We start from the raw sequence: 19,981 nt of genomic DNA, 5'->3' as shown, positions 1-19,981 counted from the left end.
AGGCGTAACTGGTCCTGAAGCTTTGTGGAAAGGGGAAACGACTAGGGAAAGATAAGGAAATGGGTCCCAGATGGAAACTTTACAAAATTTTTCCAGGGTCTCTTTTATCTAAGATCTTGAGTTTCTCAGCTAGACTTGTTAGTAATTAGTTCAGTGTTCTTACTGGTTAAATTGGCTTTTATAGGCTGGACTAATACTCTAAACATTACTTATAGTATTTGTTTATGGGGGAAATGTCTTCTTAAAAAACTGCAAACATTGCAACGTTGTTTTACCAATGATACGCAAGTCTGCATTTCTGTTAAAAACATCAGAAAGTGAGAAACATGTCACAAGATACCTTTCTCCCATTCCCAAACCAAGAAAATGGGGAGGAAATAAGTAACCCAAGGACATTGAAAAGAAGTTGTCCATACATCCTGAATTTTCTCAGACTGTTTGATTTCATGTGATTTTAACTTTAACGCATAAATGTTAACGTAACAATTTTTACATGTCTGTAAATCTAACTTAACTCATAAATAAAATCACAAATTTGAAAAATGCTTTATTAGATTTGCAAAAGTGCCCTAACCTAGTTAATTTCCAAATAACCTCAAGGCCAACTGGTTGACTCTTGCTGGTGTGGGGAGGAGTATAGCCCAGCTAACAGAAAGAGAGTGTGTAGATTACTGTTATAGATCCACGAGACCACAAATGCTGGACTCAGCCTGCATAAGTCCTCACTTTCTACTGTTCCCCCGAGTACTCTATACTGGGCAACAAATTCATTCAATGAAGATTCCAAGATGGAAACCTTGAAGGTATTTTCAGTATCTTCTTTTCCCTCCCTATTAAATCTATCCCCTTATTTCTCTGCCTTGATCTATTGCTTCATTCATCAAATTTTCTCTGACAGTCTAGAGCATTCCAGGCACTGGGGAGAACACCTGGACTAATGGGTATGAGCTCTGCCCATCTCCTTTTTTGCCACTGCCATTAGTAGGCTCTCAACATTGAAGTCTCACCTGGACTGTGACAACTGCTGGCAGCTGGTCAGCCTGCCTCCCTTCATCTAATTTACTCTTCATTGCTGTACCAATGTCAAACTGATACACAAATGCTCTTGCTGGCAACAACCCTCAACGAAAGCCTTCAGCAACCTGTCTTTGGTCTACCTTCCCAGCTTTCTTGGACTATTCCCGGAATAGCCTATGCTCCCTTCAGACTTCTGAGGCTTTACATCCTTCCCCATCCAGGAATGCCCTTCTCTATCTTATCCACCTTTCAAAGTTGTATTTATTCTTTAAAATTAAGTTCAGGGACGTCCCTGGCGGTCCAGTGGTAAGGAATCTGCCTTCCAGTGCAGGGGATGTGGGTTCAATCCCTGGTTGGGGAATTAAGATCCCACATGCCACGGGGCAACTAAGCCCACGTGCCACAAGTACTGAGCTCATGTGCCTCAGTGAGAGAGCCCGTGCACCACAACTACAGAGCCCACGTGCCTTGGAGCCCATGTGCCTTGGAGCCCGTGTGACACAACTAGAGAGAAGCCTGTGCGTGGCAATGAAGAGCCCACGTGCCGCGACTAAGACCCAACAAAGCCAAAAAAAATGAAGAAAAATAAATAAAAATTTTTAAAAACTCTTAAAAAAAATGAAGTTCAGGGCTTCCCTGGTGGCACAGTGGTTGAGAGTCCGCCTGCCGATGCAGGGGACATGGGTTCGTGCCCCGGTCTGGGAAGATCCCACATGCCACGGAGCAGCTGGGCCCGTGAGCCATGGCCGCTGAGCCTGCGCGTCCAGAGCCTGTGCTCCGCAACGGGAGAGGCCACAACAATGAGAGGCCCGTGTACCGGACAAAAAAAAAAAAAAAATTAAGTTCAAATGCCACCTCCTTTGGAAAAAAAACACCCCGACATACTTGCTATGAACTGTTCCCTCTTCTGCCTTCTAACACATTATATTCCTTTTACTAGAGGTAGGTCATTCTGCTTTATATTATAAATTATTGGAAATATGTTGTTTTCCCCATGAAACTTGTAAGTTTCCTGAGTTTAGGCCCCATGTTAGAATTGTTTCCCATATGTGACCCATAGCAATTGCTTTGATATATATTAAATTGAGCTGAATAAGCCACCCAAATTGGATACATCAAATATTTTAGTCATGTCCCTTTTTTATTGATGAGAGAGCAAAGCCAACAGTGGTCTTACTGTTATTCTCTTTTTTCTCATGTAGTTCCCTCAGTGAAAAATACATTCTCATACAATAATTTAGTCACATCCTCAATCTCCTGCATTTTGGACTCTGTATTAGCCTAAGAGATCCATATCTACCTTAATGATTTCTTCTTTATCCCAATTGCCTATGAATATAGCCTCTAGGCCAATGTGACCAAAAGTGCAGTCCCTTGTACCACCTGCATTCTAGTCACCAAATGCATAAGTTAAAAAGTCATATTCTGGGGCTTCCCTGGTGGCGCAGTGGCTAAGAATCTGCCTGCCAATGCAGGGGACACGGGTTTGAGCCCTGGTCCGGGAAAAGCCCACATGCTGCAGAGCAACGAAGCCTGTGCGCCACAACTACTAAGCCTGTGCTCTGGAGCCAGCGAGCCACAACTACTGAAACCTGCGCGCCTAGCTCTGCAATGAGAAGCCGCTGCAAGGAGAAGCCCGCGCACCGCAACAAAGAGTAGCCCCGCTCACTGCAACTAGAGAAAGCCCGCGTGCAGCCACGGACACCCACCGCAGCCAAAAATAAATAAATAAAAAAAAATTTTTTTTTTAAAAAGTCATGTTCCTGGACCCTAACCCAGACCTCCTGAATCAGTGTCTCTGTGGGTGGAGCCTGAAAATTTGCATTATGAATAAGCTTCTCAGGGTTGTGGTACACAGGAAACCTTGAGAATCTTCATTCTAGATATTGTTCAGAGAGCTTGGCTGAGGAGATCAAGATTTGGTGGATTCTTTGAATCTCGAAGAATGACCAGACTTTAAACATCACAGAAAGTGAACAGTGAAATGTGCTTAGGGTTCACATAGTTCTCTTGGTGAGAAACAGAAAAGTAAATGAAAGATTTTGGGATTCAGAAGAGTGAGAAAGCAAAAAACTAAATTTGGCCCTGAGCTCTTATCATTTGGCAAAAAGATACATATTCGAGAATAGGAGAAGCTATTGAATTTAAGACCTGAATCCAACCTTCCTTCAGCTTCTTCTCATCTTTTACACAAAACATTCTATCTGTAAACACAGGATTAAATGGGAAACTAACATTACTAAGAATCTTCTGTATGTCAGGCATCGTGCTAGGTGCTTTCCATATATTTCTCATTTAATCAGCCACCTGTGAGGTTACTTTAACTCCATTTTGCAGAAGAGGAAATTTAGGGGATGAAAGGCTAAGTAAACTGCTAGTTAGGTAGATTAAGTAAGTAATCCGGTAGACAGGTTAAATTAGATAGATTAGGAAACTGCTAGATTAAGTAAACTGCTAATTTCAGATTCCAGTTCGATCATTTACTAGTTGTGTTAGACTTGGGGAAACTCACTTAGCTCCTCAGAGCCTCAACAGCATCACAGATAAAACAAAGGAGACATCACCTTCCTCACAAGTTATTGAGGACTTGAGATGAAATCAGGTACACACAGCACCCAGCACAATGTCTAGCCCTCAGTCAGTGTTAGCAACCCTTCCCTCGCCTCTCTGTTCTCTTCCTGCCTTGACTTTTTTTGTTTTAAAAAAATTTTTATGAAGGAGCCTGTTTGCTCAGAAGCATGAAAAGATCTCGCTATTGTAAACGACTTTAATAGGTGCCCAGGAACACTGTTCGTTGGTGCTCACAGCCAGTAGCTCTTCCTTTTTTCTGAGGGCTGACATGCAGGAAAAAGAAATCCTCATCAGCCTTTGGCTTCTTTCCACCTCCAAAGAGGCCGTGACGTGAGCAGCCCAGGGAAAGCAGCCCCGGTGAGTCATGCTTTCAGCTTCCAACTGGTGATGGGAAGGGCAGAAAGTAGCCACATCACTACTGCTAGGAGCCACAGGGAAGGACTCCACCATGGCTTTCCCAGACAGTGTCAGTGAACCAAGCGCAGCCCTCACAGCTGCCAGATGGCCCCGAGAATCTCAGCCGCCTCCTCAAGTTGAGCTTGTCAAGTTCCTGCGAACTGGCACACCAAGGATTCTCCTGCCAGAGAAGAGGGAACACCTTTTTTGGGAATGAGTTCTCTGCTGATGATAAGACCTTATCATGATTTTAGTTGCAGTAGTGAGTATCGGTGACTCCAGCAGCAATCATGAATGGTTTGGATTTATAGCTTTTTTTTTTTTTTCCCCCTGTGAGCATTTACTCTTGAGGGCAAGGAGGGGCATTTATCACAATGTTATGATTCACTCTCCCAGACTGGTTATGCCTTCATTTCATCTTTCAGTTCCAGGCCTAAGGCCAAAAAGGTGTCAGAATGGTCACCGAGAGTCAGATGCACGTTCTCCTACTTATCCTGGTCATCTGTCTTGGACAGTGGCCACAAAACACAAGCAGCAGTGATTGTTCTTGATGGTAATCAACCTCCTTGTCCCTCTTTTGAACCGTGCAGAGATGAATCTAAACCTTCTTTTCTAACCTACTTTTTTTCTTACTAGTTTTCTTACAAATTTTGGAATAATCATTTCCCTGGTTATACTACCCACCTTGGAAAACACTAATTGCATTTACTGACCCTAAACTGATTTCTAAGTCCAGGACTTGGGGATTTGGTGCACAAATCCCCTTTCTTCCTATTCATATTTTTCACGACTGTGGATTCTGCTCACTCTTCTCATAGCCCTGGGCTTTAGAAGCAGCAGTCTGACCAGCCACTGTTTTCCAAAATGAGGAAGTTTGGCAGCCTTTGTTCCTACCCTGCTTCCTTTTCTCCCTTGACTGTTAATATATATGTTCTTGGGGGGAAAGCCCCTCATTAAATACCCAGACAAGGCAACAGTAAGGGAAAAAGCAACACAAGCACAGAAGGATGATGGTAGCATGTACTCGTGCCTGCTTAGCAGTACCTATGCTGTTGGTGATCTGCCTAAACACAGGGGGAGAGAGCATCTTAGCAGGATGGGCTTGGAGCCTGAGTTAAACAAACAGCACAGCAGAAGGAAGAAACCAGAAATCTGGTGGTCAGGGCTTTTTGAATTCTACTCAGCATTTTCCAACCCTGTTGGCCTCTGATTCTATCTCCACCCCTGCTCCTGCAGTGTCTATTTTTACAAGTATGTAACACAGGAGTAAATAATGAATGTAGCTTATGGAAACTTTTGGCCTTAAATACTTTTGAGGTCTTCCCTGAGGAAAGGTGCTTTATGTTTATTGACAATATTTCCTTTTTTTCTTTTACAACAAATAAAACAATAGCACTCATTGTATTGTTTACAATTATTGAAATAATTTACTCTAATTTTAATTCTTATATATGAGAACCTTAACATACTTACAACTCCCATGACATCTTTATGAAGTGTGCAGGTCATAAATATGTTGTCTAAAGATGGGCAAAGTAAGTCACAGAGATATGAAGTGAGTTCCAATCACATTGTGAGTCAATGCAATGGCATATGCGTTCAGGTGCCAAATCTGGGCTCTGGTGCACTTGACACAGCCCTCACCTTCAGAGATGACATTCTTTGAAGACCAGCATATAGAAAATGGTTGAGTGATGCTCAGTTTTGAAGGTGAATTAAATCCTTTTTATATTACTTAATGATTTCACAGACTTCATGAATGTCAAGTCAGGTGAATTTTAGTTACATTTGCCCATTTCAGAAAAATGACTGATCAAGACTGGATGATACTATGAACAACTATATGCCAACTGGACAACCTGGAAGAAATGGACAAGTTCCTAGAAACATACAGCCCACCAAAACTGAGTCAAGAAGAAATAGATAATTTGAACAGACTGATCACTAAAAGTGAGATAGAATCTGTAATAAAAAACAAAACAAAACAAAACAAAAACCTCCCTGCAAACAAAAGTTCAGGACCAGATGGCTTCACTGGGGAATTCTACCAAACATACAAAGAAGAACTAATACTGATCCTTCTCAAACTTTTCCAAAAGGCTGAAGAGGAGGGAACACTCCCAAAGTTATTCTATGAAGCCACTATTACCCTAATACCAAAACCAGACAAAAACACTACCAAAAAAAAAAAAAAATTACAAGACTGTATGAAATTGCAGACTGTTTCCTAACTCTGGAAGACATGGTGATGCAATAACTCCAACCATGAGGGATTCCAAAACAGCAATGACAGTGTCCTTATCTGCCCAGAATACAGAAGGATGACTGAACAAACTGACAGAAGAATGCAGCTTTCTCTCTCTAAGAAAAGTCTGCTGGGAACTAGTTCCCACATTGTTTCTGCCTCCAGGAAGAAAAGCCTAAGACTTGCTTTCTGCCTGACTCCTTAATGGTCAGTGGAGTCTCCGTGGGGGGCCTAGATTTGGACATATTGGGAATTGATGATGGATATGAACTATTGCTGAAGTCCATTTGAGCCCATGGTCTACTGGCTTCTGTTTCAGAACAATTCAGTCAGCCAGATATTTAATTTTTTTTTTTTTTTTTTTTTTTTGCAGTACGCGGGCCTCTCACTGCTGTGGCCTCTCCCGTTGCGGAGCACAGGCTCTGGACGCGCAGGGTCAGCGGCCATGGCTCACGGGCCCAGCCCCTCCGCGGCATCCTCCCGGACCGGGGCACGAACCTGTGACCCCTGCATCGGCAGGCAGACTCTCAACCACTGCGCCACCAGGGAAGCCCCAAATATTTAATTTTTTAGTGAGGCAGAGGAAAGGGACCCCTTCTGGGGTGGCTGTACAGCAACATATATTCACAATTCATTTTGCTTGGGTTTTTAAATATAATGTTACTTTACGATTATGTAGTGCTTGGCCATTTTCAAATTTTCTCTTAATGCTCAAAACAGTTTCAGGAGGTAGCTATTGTTATTCCTATTTTTACAGATGAGAAACTGAGGTTTAGAGAGTTTATGTCACTTAAGTCTAGGTCTGCCAGATTCCAAAGCTTATGTGCTTTTTTTTTCACTTTTATTTTGAAATAATTATATAGATTCACATGAGTTTGCAAAGAAATGTACAGGGAAGTCCCTTGTACTCTTCCCCCAACCTCCTTCAACGTTAACATCTCACACAACTAGAGTATAGTATCAAAAGCATGAAAATGACTTTGGCAAAATCCACAATGCTTATTCAGAGTTCACCAGCTATATATGCGTGTGTGTGTGTGTGTGTGTGTGTGTGTGTGTGTAGCTGTATGTAATTTTGTCATTTTTTTTGGATAAATTTATTTTTGGCTGCGTTCGGTCTTTGTTGCTGCACAAAGGCTTTCTCCAGTTGCAGCGAGTGGGGGCTACTCTTCGTTGTGGTGTGTGGGCTTCTCATTGTGGTGGCTTCTCTTGTTCCAGAGCACAGGGTCTAGGTGCACGGGCTTCAGTAGTTGTGGCATGCAGGCTTCAGTAGTTGTGGCTTGTGGGCTCTAGAGCACAGGCTCAGTAGTTGTGGCGCATGGGCTTAGCTGCTCCACGGCATGTGGGATCTTCCCGGACCAGGGCTCGAACCCGTGTCCCCTGCATTGGCAGGTGGATTCTTAACCACTGTGCCTCCAGGGAAGCCCTGTCGTGTTCTTTTTATATATAAACCATACACTGTTCTACCAATTTTAAATATGAAGTCAGATTATAGGAATGAATAAAATGACTTTTCCTTCAATAAAACAATATCTACCAACAATCATGTACATTATGACCAAAGAGCTTTTGGTTTCTATTTGCAATTAAGAAGAAAGGAAAGGATGAAATTCTACAAACCTCATCTCTTGGGAGCACTAGTCTGTGCTACGTGCCTTTATGGGCACATCTTCTGGAGGTGATGGTAGGTGTGAAATAGGGAAACACAATTTATTGGTTTATTGATAATTATGGCAGCAATCTTATATCATGTCAGAAATTTCTATCAGTAAAGGAAAGGTGATCATACCTTGACTTCAAATTTAGTCTCATCTTCCTTTTCCACAGAGTTTAAATCCGTCTCCACATAACGTTCCACAGATGTTTTCTGATGAGGAGCTAGAGAGACAAAGAAAACCTGCCATTAATTTGGCTTATAAATAACTCAGAGCACTTAGCCTAACTTGGACCATGTTGATGCAGTTGATTAACAAAGCTTCATTGAGCTGCTACAGTGATTTCCAAGGTAGTAGATGAAATTGGAGGTGAAGGAGAGATGCAGAAAAGAAAGAGTCCTTGATCCCAGGCATTTGATTCAAAGAGAAAAAAGTCACACTCAACACCACAGGAAACATCAAACCACAACAAATCAGTAAATGTAATGTGGTAAAAATGATAGTTCCCATCATTCCCAATTTTAAGGCCCAGCTAAAAAGTCACTTTCTTCATGAAATCTTCCTTAACTATTCCAGACTTCTTGGATTCTTTTAATGCCCTGATATTTAGCATTAAGTCATCTGCAATGTATAATATTGTACTTGATGTTCTTGGATTAGAAGATTCAATTCTAGGTACCACATTCTATTGAGTGTATTTTTTCCATTATACAGGTAATTAATTTGTGATTATTACAGAAAATTTGAAAAATACTAAACTCTTACCATTTAAACACACTGTGATTATATAAGGGAATGTCCATGTCTGCCCTAGGCAGAAATCGTTGCTAATCTGATGATCTAACAGTTGCATTCCCAAACTGATGCAAACGTATTTTTGGTGGACAGGATGACTGTGTGAAGAATCAGCTGAGTCTAGAGGGAATTGGGCAGCCTTGCTCTTGCTCTCTCCTCTCAATCATTCTCCCTCCCTCCTCTCCTTCCCACAGGGCTCTCAGACACCTGAGAGATACCCTTCTTCAAGCTCCATGGCCATTTGGCAGTAAGATTGGGATTTGGGTAGGAGAAGCCCTGGTTATGCTTGAAGCTTCTAACCCAGCTTTACCAGAGGGCTGCACTGGGGGCGATGGCTACAAGGCTAATAAGTAAGTGGTAACTTGAATTCTTGTCACCATCACCACCCTTGTATATACAGTTTCTTTGGGAAACTCATGGGATACTTGTGATTAATCCAGGACAGGATACGAGCATTTCTGGGTCCTATGGCCAAAATGTCATCCAGCTAATGCTACCAATAGCACCCTGATGCTTATCTGTGGTAGACTTGTTGGAGGTTGACTGTCTTGCCTCCAGAGGCCCCTCCCAAGCCTCAAGTTCTGTGAGACAACTGGAAGCAGCTTGGGCTTTCTGTGGGTTTCCCATACATGTTATGTTGAAATCTGTAGTGAAGCACTGTTTGCTGCCCCAGGTTATGTGACCACTGAAGCTATTTTATAACAATGGACAATCCATTGGGCTCCTCATTCTCTACAGGATCTCTGTAACCTGAGTAATTCCAGGCATAACAATGGGAAGCTGGAAATGCATACACTAATTGGCAACACCCATGACTGAGAAGCACCTTCCCTTAACGCTAAGTACAGCGATGAAGTTAAAGGCAGGGACGTGGGAGCCATGCTGCCAGCGCTCAAGTTTTGCTCTTCCGCACATGAAGCATACGTTATCAAACAGCCTTAGCCTCTTCATCTGTATATGGGGAATAATGAGAAAGCCTACAGTATGGGGTTGTTCTGAGGCCTTAATGAGTTAGTATGCACAGTGTTTAGATCGTGGTAAGCACTCAGTATATTTTAGCTATTATTATAGCCACAAAAGAATTTTTTCATGTTCCTTATGTACTTCAGAGAGGTTGAATGTTGTACGCAAGACACCTGGCTACCAAGAGTCAGGGCTGAGATTCCAGCTCCCGTCTCTAAGCAGCTCTGACCATGTTCCTTACACTGTGAAATATAATAGTCTATCTTGGCACAGACTCAGTTGCTAAAAATCAGACAAATGTATTTGAAAATCCTGTTAGCGATCAGCTAGAATGCACACTTGGTGGTTAATCTCCAAAACAAAAGTGCAGGATTGTTATACAAAATGAGCTAGTTGCCTGACCAAGGTCAACAATACCTGTTCAGACATGTCAAAGATCTGTGGATCCTAGGAGGGTCATTACCTACTATGAAATCTTGTGTTCAAAAAGCTGAGAAACAATCTATCATTCCTGCTTTGTTTACTTGTAACAAACGTATGTCCTTTATATAGGTATACATACAGCTGATTCACTTCATTGTACAGCAGAAACTAACACAACATCGTAAAGCAATTTTACTCAAATTAAAAAAATAATAATAATGAGGGAAGCAAAAGTCATCGAAAAGAGCATAATTTAGTTTTGGGAAAGAGCACTAGATGGGAGGTCAGGAGAACCAAGCCCTGTTTCCAAACATCCAAGAAGGATGTCTCTCTGTGTGTGAGTGTGTGTTTCTGTGGTATGTGTGCATAAGTGTGTCTGTGCATGTGTATGCATGTGTATGGAAAAATTCAGGAAAGAAATTCACTGAACTGTTATCAACTTTTTAATTCTAAAAAGTTTAATATGTTGTAGGAGACAGGGGACTGTAAGCTGTACTAAATGGGGAGTTACCAAAAGACCCCATAATTTTCAGATAAATAAAAACTGAAAGAATTTGTTGCAGACCTGCAAAACAAGAAATGCCAAAGGGAGGTTTTCAGCCTGAAGAGACAAGACACATGACGGTAATTCAACAAGGAATAAAGAACACCAGAAATGGTGAACAGGATGGTAAAGATAAAATTATATATATATAAAATTATAAATATAAAATTATATACATAATTTTTTTTCATTTTTTTCTTCCTTTCTCCCAATTTCTCTAAAAGATATATGACTGTTTAGAGCAAAAATTATAACACAATATTGGGGTATGTAACATATGTAGATGTAATATTTAGGATAATAGCACAGAGGATGATTAAAGGGCACATGGAACTATATTTTTGCAAATTTCCTGTATTTACATAAAGTGCTACAATATTAACTCAAAGTAGATTGTGAGAAATTAAGGATGCACATGGTAAGCCCTAAAAGAAACACCTGGGGAAAAAACAATGCAAAAGTTATATATGTATGTTAAAAAGCCAGTAGAGGAATTAAAATGGAATACTAAAAAACTGGCTAACCCAAAAGAAGCCAGGAAAAGAGATCAGAAGAATAAAAAACATATGAGACAAATAGACAACAAATAACAAAATAGTAGCTCTAAATCCAACTATATCAATAATTACATAGTATGTAAAATCGACTAAACACTCCAATTAGAAAGCAGAGGTTAACATGCTTTTAAAAGGCAAGACCCAACTATAGCTGTCTACAAGAAATATACTTTAAAAATAGACAGAAATAGAAGAATGGAAAAAGTGTATCATGCAAACACCAAGCATAAGAAAGCTGGAATGGCTCTATTAATATCTGACAAAATAGACTTCAAGACAAGGACTTTTACTAAAGATAAGAAGGGAAGGAGAGATATTTCCTAATTATAAAAGGGCCAGTGTATCTAGAAGACATAATAATTATTAATATGTGCTTAATAAAATACATGAGGCAACAAATGACACATATATCATACCCAAGAGTGTTTACCCAGGAATGCATGATTGTTTTAACATTTAAAAAGAAATAATTGTAATCCACCATATAAACCAATAAAGGAGAAAAAAATATGATCATCACAATATATGCACCAAATAGAGCATCTGAAAAATGCAATAATCATTCGTGATAAAACTAGCAAACTGGAATAGAAGGGAACTTCCTCAATCTTATAAAAGGCATCTGTGAAAAACTTACTGCTAACATCATACTTCAAGGTGAAAAATAAATTTTTTCCCTGCATATTGGGAAAAGACATGGATGTCTGCTCTTACCACTTCTATTCAACATTGTACTAGAGTCCCAGCCATCAATCATCATAAGGCAAGGGGAAAAAAAGCATAAAGATTGAAACAGAAGTAAAACTGTCCTTATTCACAGATGATATGACTATATTTCTATACGGAAATATATTCCTATTGATAGTTATATATGGTAAGTTCAATTCATTATAGGGCTTTTTAAAAACATGAAATGCCTAAGATCTTTACACTCAAAACTACTATATTGTTGAGGGAAATTAAAGAAGACCTAAATAAGTGGAATGTTATAACATTCATGAATTGGAAGACTCAACATTGGTGAGATAAAAGGTCTCCCCAAATTGATCTATATATTCATTCAGTGATCTATATATTCATCCCAGCAGAAACTGATAGGTGACTGTAAAATTTATATGGAAATGAAAAGGACCTAAAATAGCCAAAATAATCTTGAAAAAGTACAAAGTTGGAAGACTTACACTACCTGATCTCAAGGCTTACCAGTAAGCTATAGTAATCAAGACCACGTAGGATTGGTGTAAGGACTCATCTTTCTTTTTCTTTTTTTTTTCAAAGAACGAATTTTACCCCTCCATTGCTAGTAGAATCTTATGGGCCTTTTAAAGGTCCTTAATGGAGTTTATTTTATGCTAATGTTATTTGTGCATTTATATTATTCTTCTACTAGACTGTGAGCTTTTCCTGGCATACAGGCACTCAGTTTTACCTAAATTTATAAGTCTTCAATGCCTGTACTATTCCATATCTTACATAATATCTGTCAAAACAGTAACCATTATGCATCTTAAGCAACAATAATCTAAACCCTCATGGGCATCGATGAAACATAAAGCCACAAAACTTCTTTCCCCCATTAACCTACCCAAGGTGGAGGGCTGGCAGATTTTTGGTGACACCCATTTTGGGGAGAACTCAGGACGCGGGGCCACGGGTTGCACTGGGCGAGTCTGTCTGGCTGCCAGTTTCATCAGACTCATTTGCCTCTTGTGAAATATTTCCTGCACATCACCCAGCTTCTGCAGGACTTTGTGGGCTTTGGCCTGTGGGAACAAAAGCAGTTCATGAGCCGGTCACTCTGCACTGAGCCTGAGGACATAAGGCATTCCCTTTCTCCCATCTTCCCCTCTTCCCTGCCTCCCTATCTCCTCCCTCAGGTGACCCTTCTCTGGGCATCTATATGCAGGTCATTGCACATCTCGCCTCGTACAGAATTGTGCTTCTAAGAGTCTGTACCTCCCACTTGATTGGCAGGAGTTGTATCTTTTTCACCATTCTATCTCCAGTGCCTGAAACACTGCCTAGCACTGAGGAGTGCTCAGTAAATATATGCTGAGTGGGTAAATGTTCACTAAGCCATATCCATTCACGGTAGAAAAGGATGCCACAGGCCATGAATGAACGGCATTAGGCCAACTTATAAAACAGGAGGATTTCAAAATAAGAAATGTACCCTGAATAAAGGCCCTAATAGAGAAAAGACTGTAAGTATTCTGGGGGAAAAAGTGGTTAAATTCTGAAGCAGGATCAAGGGAAACACAAATATCTGTAATGAAAAGGATACACATTTAAATTTTAATCTGTGAGACCCCTTCTTTATATATAAGTAGGAAAGAAAGAAACTGAAGAAATACCAGGGGAAAGATGAAACTCAAACATGTTCTCATAACTGACTATATGCCCTAAGGCAGAGAGAGGTTCAGGAGAACAAGAAACAAGACCTGTTTCACCTGAGTTTCCCCAAGGCCTGAATTCAGCTGAATATGTTTCTTCCAGCAGGACGTCCCTCTAGCTCTGGTGGGTCAAGGAAGTGGGTAGCCTTCTCTTTGTCATGCTGAGTCTGACATCCACCTTGTGGATGATTTTAACCACCAAACAAGGGACCCAAAATTAGAAAAGCTGAACCACCATAATCCACGCAGGGTGGTCTGAGGATGCCGAACTCCAAAAGTACAGGCTCAGCACACACCGAAGGAGGTTGCTACAGTTTGCAACTGGAAAATGTAAGGTCTTTTCTATGCTGGGCCATCTTCTGACGAAAGGGCAAAGATTCCTAGGACTGGAGTGTTAACTATGCAACAACTGTTCCTTATAGCCTAAGGCCCGGCTGAGGCTGACCTCTGCACCAAAATCTGGGGCTGGTCTCACTCTTTGGAGGGTCTGAGTGCAGACCTGCACTGTCCATACAGTATCCACTGGCCACATGTGGCTACTGAGCACCTGGAATGCGGCTAGTCTGAATCGAGCTGCTCTGTCAGTTTAAATACATGCTGGATTTTGAAGACTTATTTGAAAAACGAACATAAAATATCTCGTTAAAATACAATTAATTGTACAATAGTGATTGTATGTTGAAATAATATTTTGCACAAAGGTTAAAGAAAACATTATTAAAAACTGATTTCACTTGTTTTTTACTTTTTAAAATGCGGCTACTAGAAAACGTTAAATTACGCGTGTGGTTTGCATTATTTTTTTTTAAATTCATTAATTACTTTATTTATTTTTGGCTGCGCTGGGTCTTCGTTGCTACACACAGGCTTTCTCTAGTTGTGGCGAGGGGGGCTACTCTTCGTTGGCGGTGCGTGGGCTTCTCATTGAGGTGGCTTCTCTTGTGGTGGAGCATGGGCTCTAGGAGCGCAGGCTTCAGTAGTTGTGGCACGCAGGCTCAGTAGTTGAGGCTCGTGGGCTCTAAAGCACAGGCTCAGTAGTTGTGGCGCATGGGCTTATTTGCTCCACGGCATGTGGGATCTTCCCGGACCAGGGCTCGAACCCGTGTCCCCTGCATTGGCAGGCGGATTCTTAACCACTGCGCCACCAGGGAAGTCCTGCATTATATTTCTATTGCAAAGTGTTGATCTAGACCAGGGGTTGGCAATTTTTCTGTAAAGGATCAAATAGTAAATATTTCAGGCTTTGCAGACCATCTGGTCTCTGTCGAATCTGTCGAACTTGGCTGTCTTAGCATAAAAGCAGTCATAGATGATAGATAATACATAAATGAAAGACAGCAGCTGTGTTCTGATAAAACTTGGTTTACAGAAATAGGTAGCAAGCAGCTTTGGCCTACGGGCTGTAGTTTGCTGACCCCTACTCAGAGTCTATGTCTAAAAGGTCACTTCAGAGAATGTGCCTCTGGCCTCAGGAAGCTCAGTTGTGCTGTGGACTAAAGGTTCTGATTACACAGCTATGAGTCCAAGTCCCCAAAAAAGCCAAATTCCCTTATGTCAGGGTGATATATTTCTGGGGGGATGGTTATAAGACACTACTACTCTGCCCTTCTGGTCCAGTGATGAGCTTAAGGAAACTGAGACATGGGTGTTAATTGCTGCTCAAAGATCAAGAAATCTGACTCAGTGAATGATTGTCAAATTGGTGTTGTGTGGGGGACAGCCCTGGTGTGAGGTCAGTGTCACATGCTAGAGCCCAGTGACTCGCCACTCGGGCTAGACAGGACTTGGATCACCTTTGCCCTTTTGCAGCTTTCTCTTGAGACCCCAGGGTGAACTCTGGAAATAATGAGGCAGTCAGAAGAGACCCTAAATTCCTAAACTCAGATGAGGGGGAGGTAGTGCAAGATTAACCATTGCATTCCCCTCTTTCCTCTTTTTACTTGTAAATCCATTCTCCATACCACAATCAGAATTATCTTTCAAAAATTAAATATGATCATATAACTTCCCTGTTTAAAAGCCCTGCAGGGGCTCTCCGCTGCATCAGGATAAAGTCCGGACTCCTCATTCGGGAGCTCTGAGCTCTTCAGGACTTGACCCTGGTCTCCCTCCAGTCTCCCACCTGCCAGTACCCACCCTTCACACTCCAGCCTCCAGCTGCGCCAGTTTCCCTAATACTCGTTTCCAGCCTCTCTGCCTTTGCACCTCTGTTCCTTCTGCTGAGGTTCCCTCCCTCCACTTTGTGTTCCCTGAAAACCCCTACCTAGTCTTCCAGACCAAATTTAGGCATCCTCTCCTATGAACACCCTGGCCTCCCCCGGCTGAGCTGACCAATGCCTCCTCTATGTGCCTCACACTCCCTTCCATTCTATCTGCTCTTGGACTAAGGAGCGTTTACTGGGGACATGTTTATCTTCCACCAAACTGCCAGCACTTTGATACAGGGACTGTGACTTTCATTGTTGATTCCCAGAATAAAGGGCAAACTGGGTACCCAATGAATATTTGAAGAATCAAATTTTGCTGTTTGCTACTGAGATTGTTTAATTCCCTGGACTGGGCGGTGAAAGTGAATAAGGGAGAAAAATCAAAACAGCAGCACTAAGAGGATAGCACAACAGCAATGTATTAGGAAAAAACACGTTGAAGAGCCTCAGACAGAGACAGGGTGGCTGCTATAAGAACAACAGTTTAACTGCTAATGTCGTTTTGATCATCACTGTGTCTTAAATGTAACAGACTCAATCTTTTAGACATAGAGTACCTGTTCTTGAGATACAAATTTTATTTTTTAGAAGAGTTTTAGATTTACAGAAAAATTGCAAAATAGTACAGAGAGTTCCCATATACACCACACTCAATTTCCCCTATGATTAACATCTTATGTTAGTATGGTACATTTGTTACAATTAATGAACCAATACTGATACATTATTTTTATTATTAAAATAAATTATTATTAAATAAAATCTATGCTTAGATTTTCTTAGGTTTTTTTTTGCGGTACGCGGGCCTCTCACTGCTGTGGCCTCTCCTGTTGCGGAGCACAGTCTCCGGACGCGCAGGCTCAGCGGCCATGGCTCACGGGCCCAGCCGCTCCGCAGCATGTGGGATCTTCCCGGACCAGGGCATGAACCCACGTCCCCTGCATCGGCAGGCGGACTCTCAACCACTGTGCCACCAGGGAAGCCCCCAGATTTTCTTAGTTTTTACCTAATGTACCTTCCCCCACTCCCAGGATACCACATTACATTTAGTTGTCATGACGTCTTAGGCTCTTCTTGGCTGTGACAGTTTCTCAACTTTTCCTGTTTTTTGATGAACTTGACTGTTTTGAGGATTATTGGTCAGGTATTTTGTAGAATGTCCCTCAGTTGGGATTTATATGATGCTTTACTCATAATTAGACTGGAGTTATGGGGTTTTGGGGGGGAAGACCACAGAAATAAAGTGTCATTTTCATCACACCATATCAAGGGTACATACTATCTATATGACTTTAGACTCTTGATGTTGACCATGATCACCTGGCTGAGATAGTATTTGTTAGGTTTCTCCACTGTAAAGTCACTCTTTTATTTCTTCCTTCCCATACTGTACTCTTTGGAAGAAAGTCATTATGGGCAACCCACACTTAAGGAGTGGAGAGTTATGCCAGAGTATCTACATAAATAATTTGGAATTCTTCTGTATGGGAGATTAGTTTCCTTTCCTCCATTTATTTATTTATTCCATCATGTATTTATATCACAATGGATTCATGATATCTATTTTATACTTTGAGTTGTAATCCAATATTACTTTACGAATTTTGTTGCTCAAATTGTTCCAGCATTGGTCACAGGGAGCTCTTTCAATTGCCTCCTATGTCCCATCATTGTGGTTTGTTTTGTTTTGTTTTGCGCAGTTCCTTACTTTCTGGCACTATAAGATGCTCTGGGATCATCTTTTTTTAAAAAAATTGAAGTATAGTTGATTTATAATATTATATTCAAGTATACAACAGAGTGATTCAGTATTTTTATAGATTATACTCTATTAAAAGTAATTATAAAATATTGGCTATATTCCCTGTGCTGTACATATAACACTGTAGCTTATTTATTTTATACATAATAGTTTGTACCTCTTAATCCTTTACCCCTATCTTGCCCTCTCTCCTTCCTTCTCCTACTGGTAATCACTTGTTTGTTCTTCATATCTGTGAGTCTGTTTCTGTTTTGTTATATTCCTTCATTTGTTTTATTTTTTAGATTCCACATACAAGTGGTAACACAGAATGTCTGTCTTTCTGTGTCTGACATTTCACTAAGCATAATGCACTCTAGGTCCATCCACGTTATTGCAAATGGCAGAATTTCATTCTTTTTAATGGCTGGGTAATATTCCACTATATATATATATATATATATATATATAGTGGAATATATATAGGTATATATATATCAATCACATATATATACACTGTATATATACACAGCGTTATATATTTTCTTTATCCATTCATCTGTTGATGGGCACTTAGGTTGCTTCCATATCTTGGCTATTATAAATAACGCTGTTATGAACATTGGTGTGCATTGTATCTTTTCAAATTAGTGCTTTCATTTTCTTTGGGCATATACCCAGGAGTAGAATTGCTGGATCATATGGAAGTTCTATTTGCAGTTTTTTGAGGAAACTCCGCACTGTTTTCCACAGTGGTGGCACCAACTTACATTTCCACCAACAGTGTATACAAGTTCCATTATCTCCATTATCTTCAGTTTGAATGCCTTCATAAAAAAATTGAAGTAGAGTTGATTTACAATGTTGTGGCAATCTCTGCTGTACAGCAAAGTGACTCAGTTATCCACATAGAGACATTCATTTTTATATTATTTTCCATTATGGTTTATCCCAGGATACTGAATATAGTTCCCTGTGCGATACAGTAGGCCCTTGTTGTTTACCCATTCTAAATGTAATAGTTTGCATCTAACAACCCCAAACTCCCAGTCCATCTCTCTCCCTCCCCCCTCCCCCTTGGCAACCACAAGTCTGTTCTCTATGTCTGTGAGTCTGTTTCTGTTTTGTAGATAGGTTCATTTGTGCCATATTTTAGATTCCACATATAAGAGAATATCATATTTCTCTTTCTCTTTCTGACTTACTTCACTTAGTATGATAATCTCTAGCCGCATCCATGTTGCTGCAAATGGCATTATTCCATTCTTTTTTATGGCTGAGTAGTATTCCATTGTCTATATGTACCACATCTTTATCCATTCATCTGTCCATGGACATTTAGGTTGTTTCCATGTTTTGGCTATTATGAATAGTGCTGCTATGAACATAGGAATGCATGTATCTTTCTGAATTAGAGTTCTGTCCAGGTATATTTCCAGGAGTGGGATTGCTGAATCATATGGTAGTTCTATTTTTAGTTTTCTGAGGAACCTCCATACTGTTCTCCATAGTGGCTGTACAAACTTACATTCCCACCAACAGTGTAGGAGGGTTCCCTTTTCTCCACACCCTTTCCAGCATTATGTTATTGGTAGACTTTTTGATGATGGCCATTCTGACTGGTGTGAGCTGGTACCTCACTGTAGTTTTGATTTGCATTTCTCTAATAATTGGTGATGTTGAGCAGACTTCCTGGAGGGCAGGGCAGGTGCCTGCCCCCCGGTGGGGGGAGCTGGGCCTTGGCCCTCTGATAGTCAAGGCCATGTCTAGAGGATGTCTAGAGGTGGCTGTGGGCTCAGGAAGTCTTTAGGTAGCCTGTCTGCTCCTGGGTGGGGCTGAGTCCCCACCCAGTTTGCTTGGCCAGTCCCAGCACTGGAGCCTACATGCTCTTGAGTGGGGTCAGGTCTTGGTGCTAATGAGCTACAGGAAGGGTACCACAATGGTGCCCACCCACAACAGTGTCCAGTGGTAGAAGGAACTCCCAAGCATGGTTGCAGCCAGTATCTATGTGCCCAGGGTGAGCTGCAGCTGCCCTCCACCTCTCCAGAGACTCTCCAAGACCAGCAGGTGGGTCTGGCCCAGGCTCCTATCAAATTACTGCTTTCACCCTGGGTCCCAGAGCATGTAGGATTTTGTGTGTGCCCTTTAAGAATGAAGTCGTTACTTCCCCCGGTCCTGTGAAACTCCCTAAATTAAGCCCTGCTGACCTTCAAAGCCAAATGCCCTGGGAGTTCCTCTTCCCAGTGCAGGACCCCTGAGCTGAGGAGCCTGATGTAGGGCTCAGAACTCTCCTTACTGTGGGAGAAACTCTGCAATATAATTATTCTCCAGCTTGTGGGTCACCCACCTGGGGGTATAGGACTTGATTATATTGTGAGTCTGCCCCTTCTACCCATCTTGTTGTGGTTCCTCCTAGTTGTACAAGATCATTTCTTGTAGGTTCTGGTCTTTTTCATTCAATGGTTGTTCTACAA

General features: G+C 41.2%; 1 protein-coding gene across 2 annotated transcripts in view; it reads right to left on the bottom strand.

The window, feature by feature from the left end:
- The window catches only part of MCF2L2 (MCF.2 cell line derived transforming sequence-like 2), a 227,007-nt gene that overhangs the window by 96,421 nt on the left and 110,605 nt on the right, over window positions 1–19,981 (bottom strand). For both annotated transcript variants that reach the window (XM_022571165.2, XM_089910785.1), the window contains exons 13-14: window positions 12,752–12,929; window positions 8,019–8,107 (exon numbers count right to left, since the gene is read on the bottom strand). In XM_022571165.2, the coding sequence (XP_022426873.1) occupies window positions 8,019–8,107; window positions 12,752–12,929 (267 nt within the window). The remainder of the gene's footprint in view (window positions 1–8,018; window positions 8,108–12,751; window positions 12,930–19,981) is intronic.

Source organism: Delphinapterus leucas, chromosome 4 (genome assembly GCF_059928025.1).
Source record: "Delphinapterus leucas isolate spDelLeu-1000000601 "Yukka" chromosome 4, BTC_Dleu_Yukka2, whole genome shotgun sequence".
NCBI lineage: Eukaryota > Metazoa > Chordata > Mammalia > Artiodactyla > Monodontidae > Delphinapterus > Delphinapterus leucas.
Note: the sequence above shows the minus strand (reverse complement) of the source record. Positions and strands in the feature narration are given on the sequence as shown.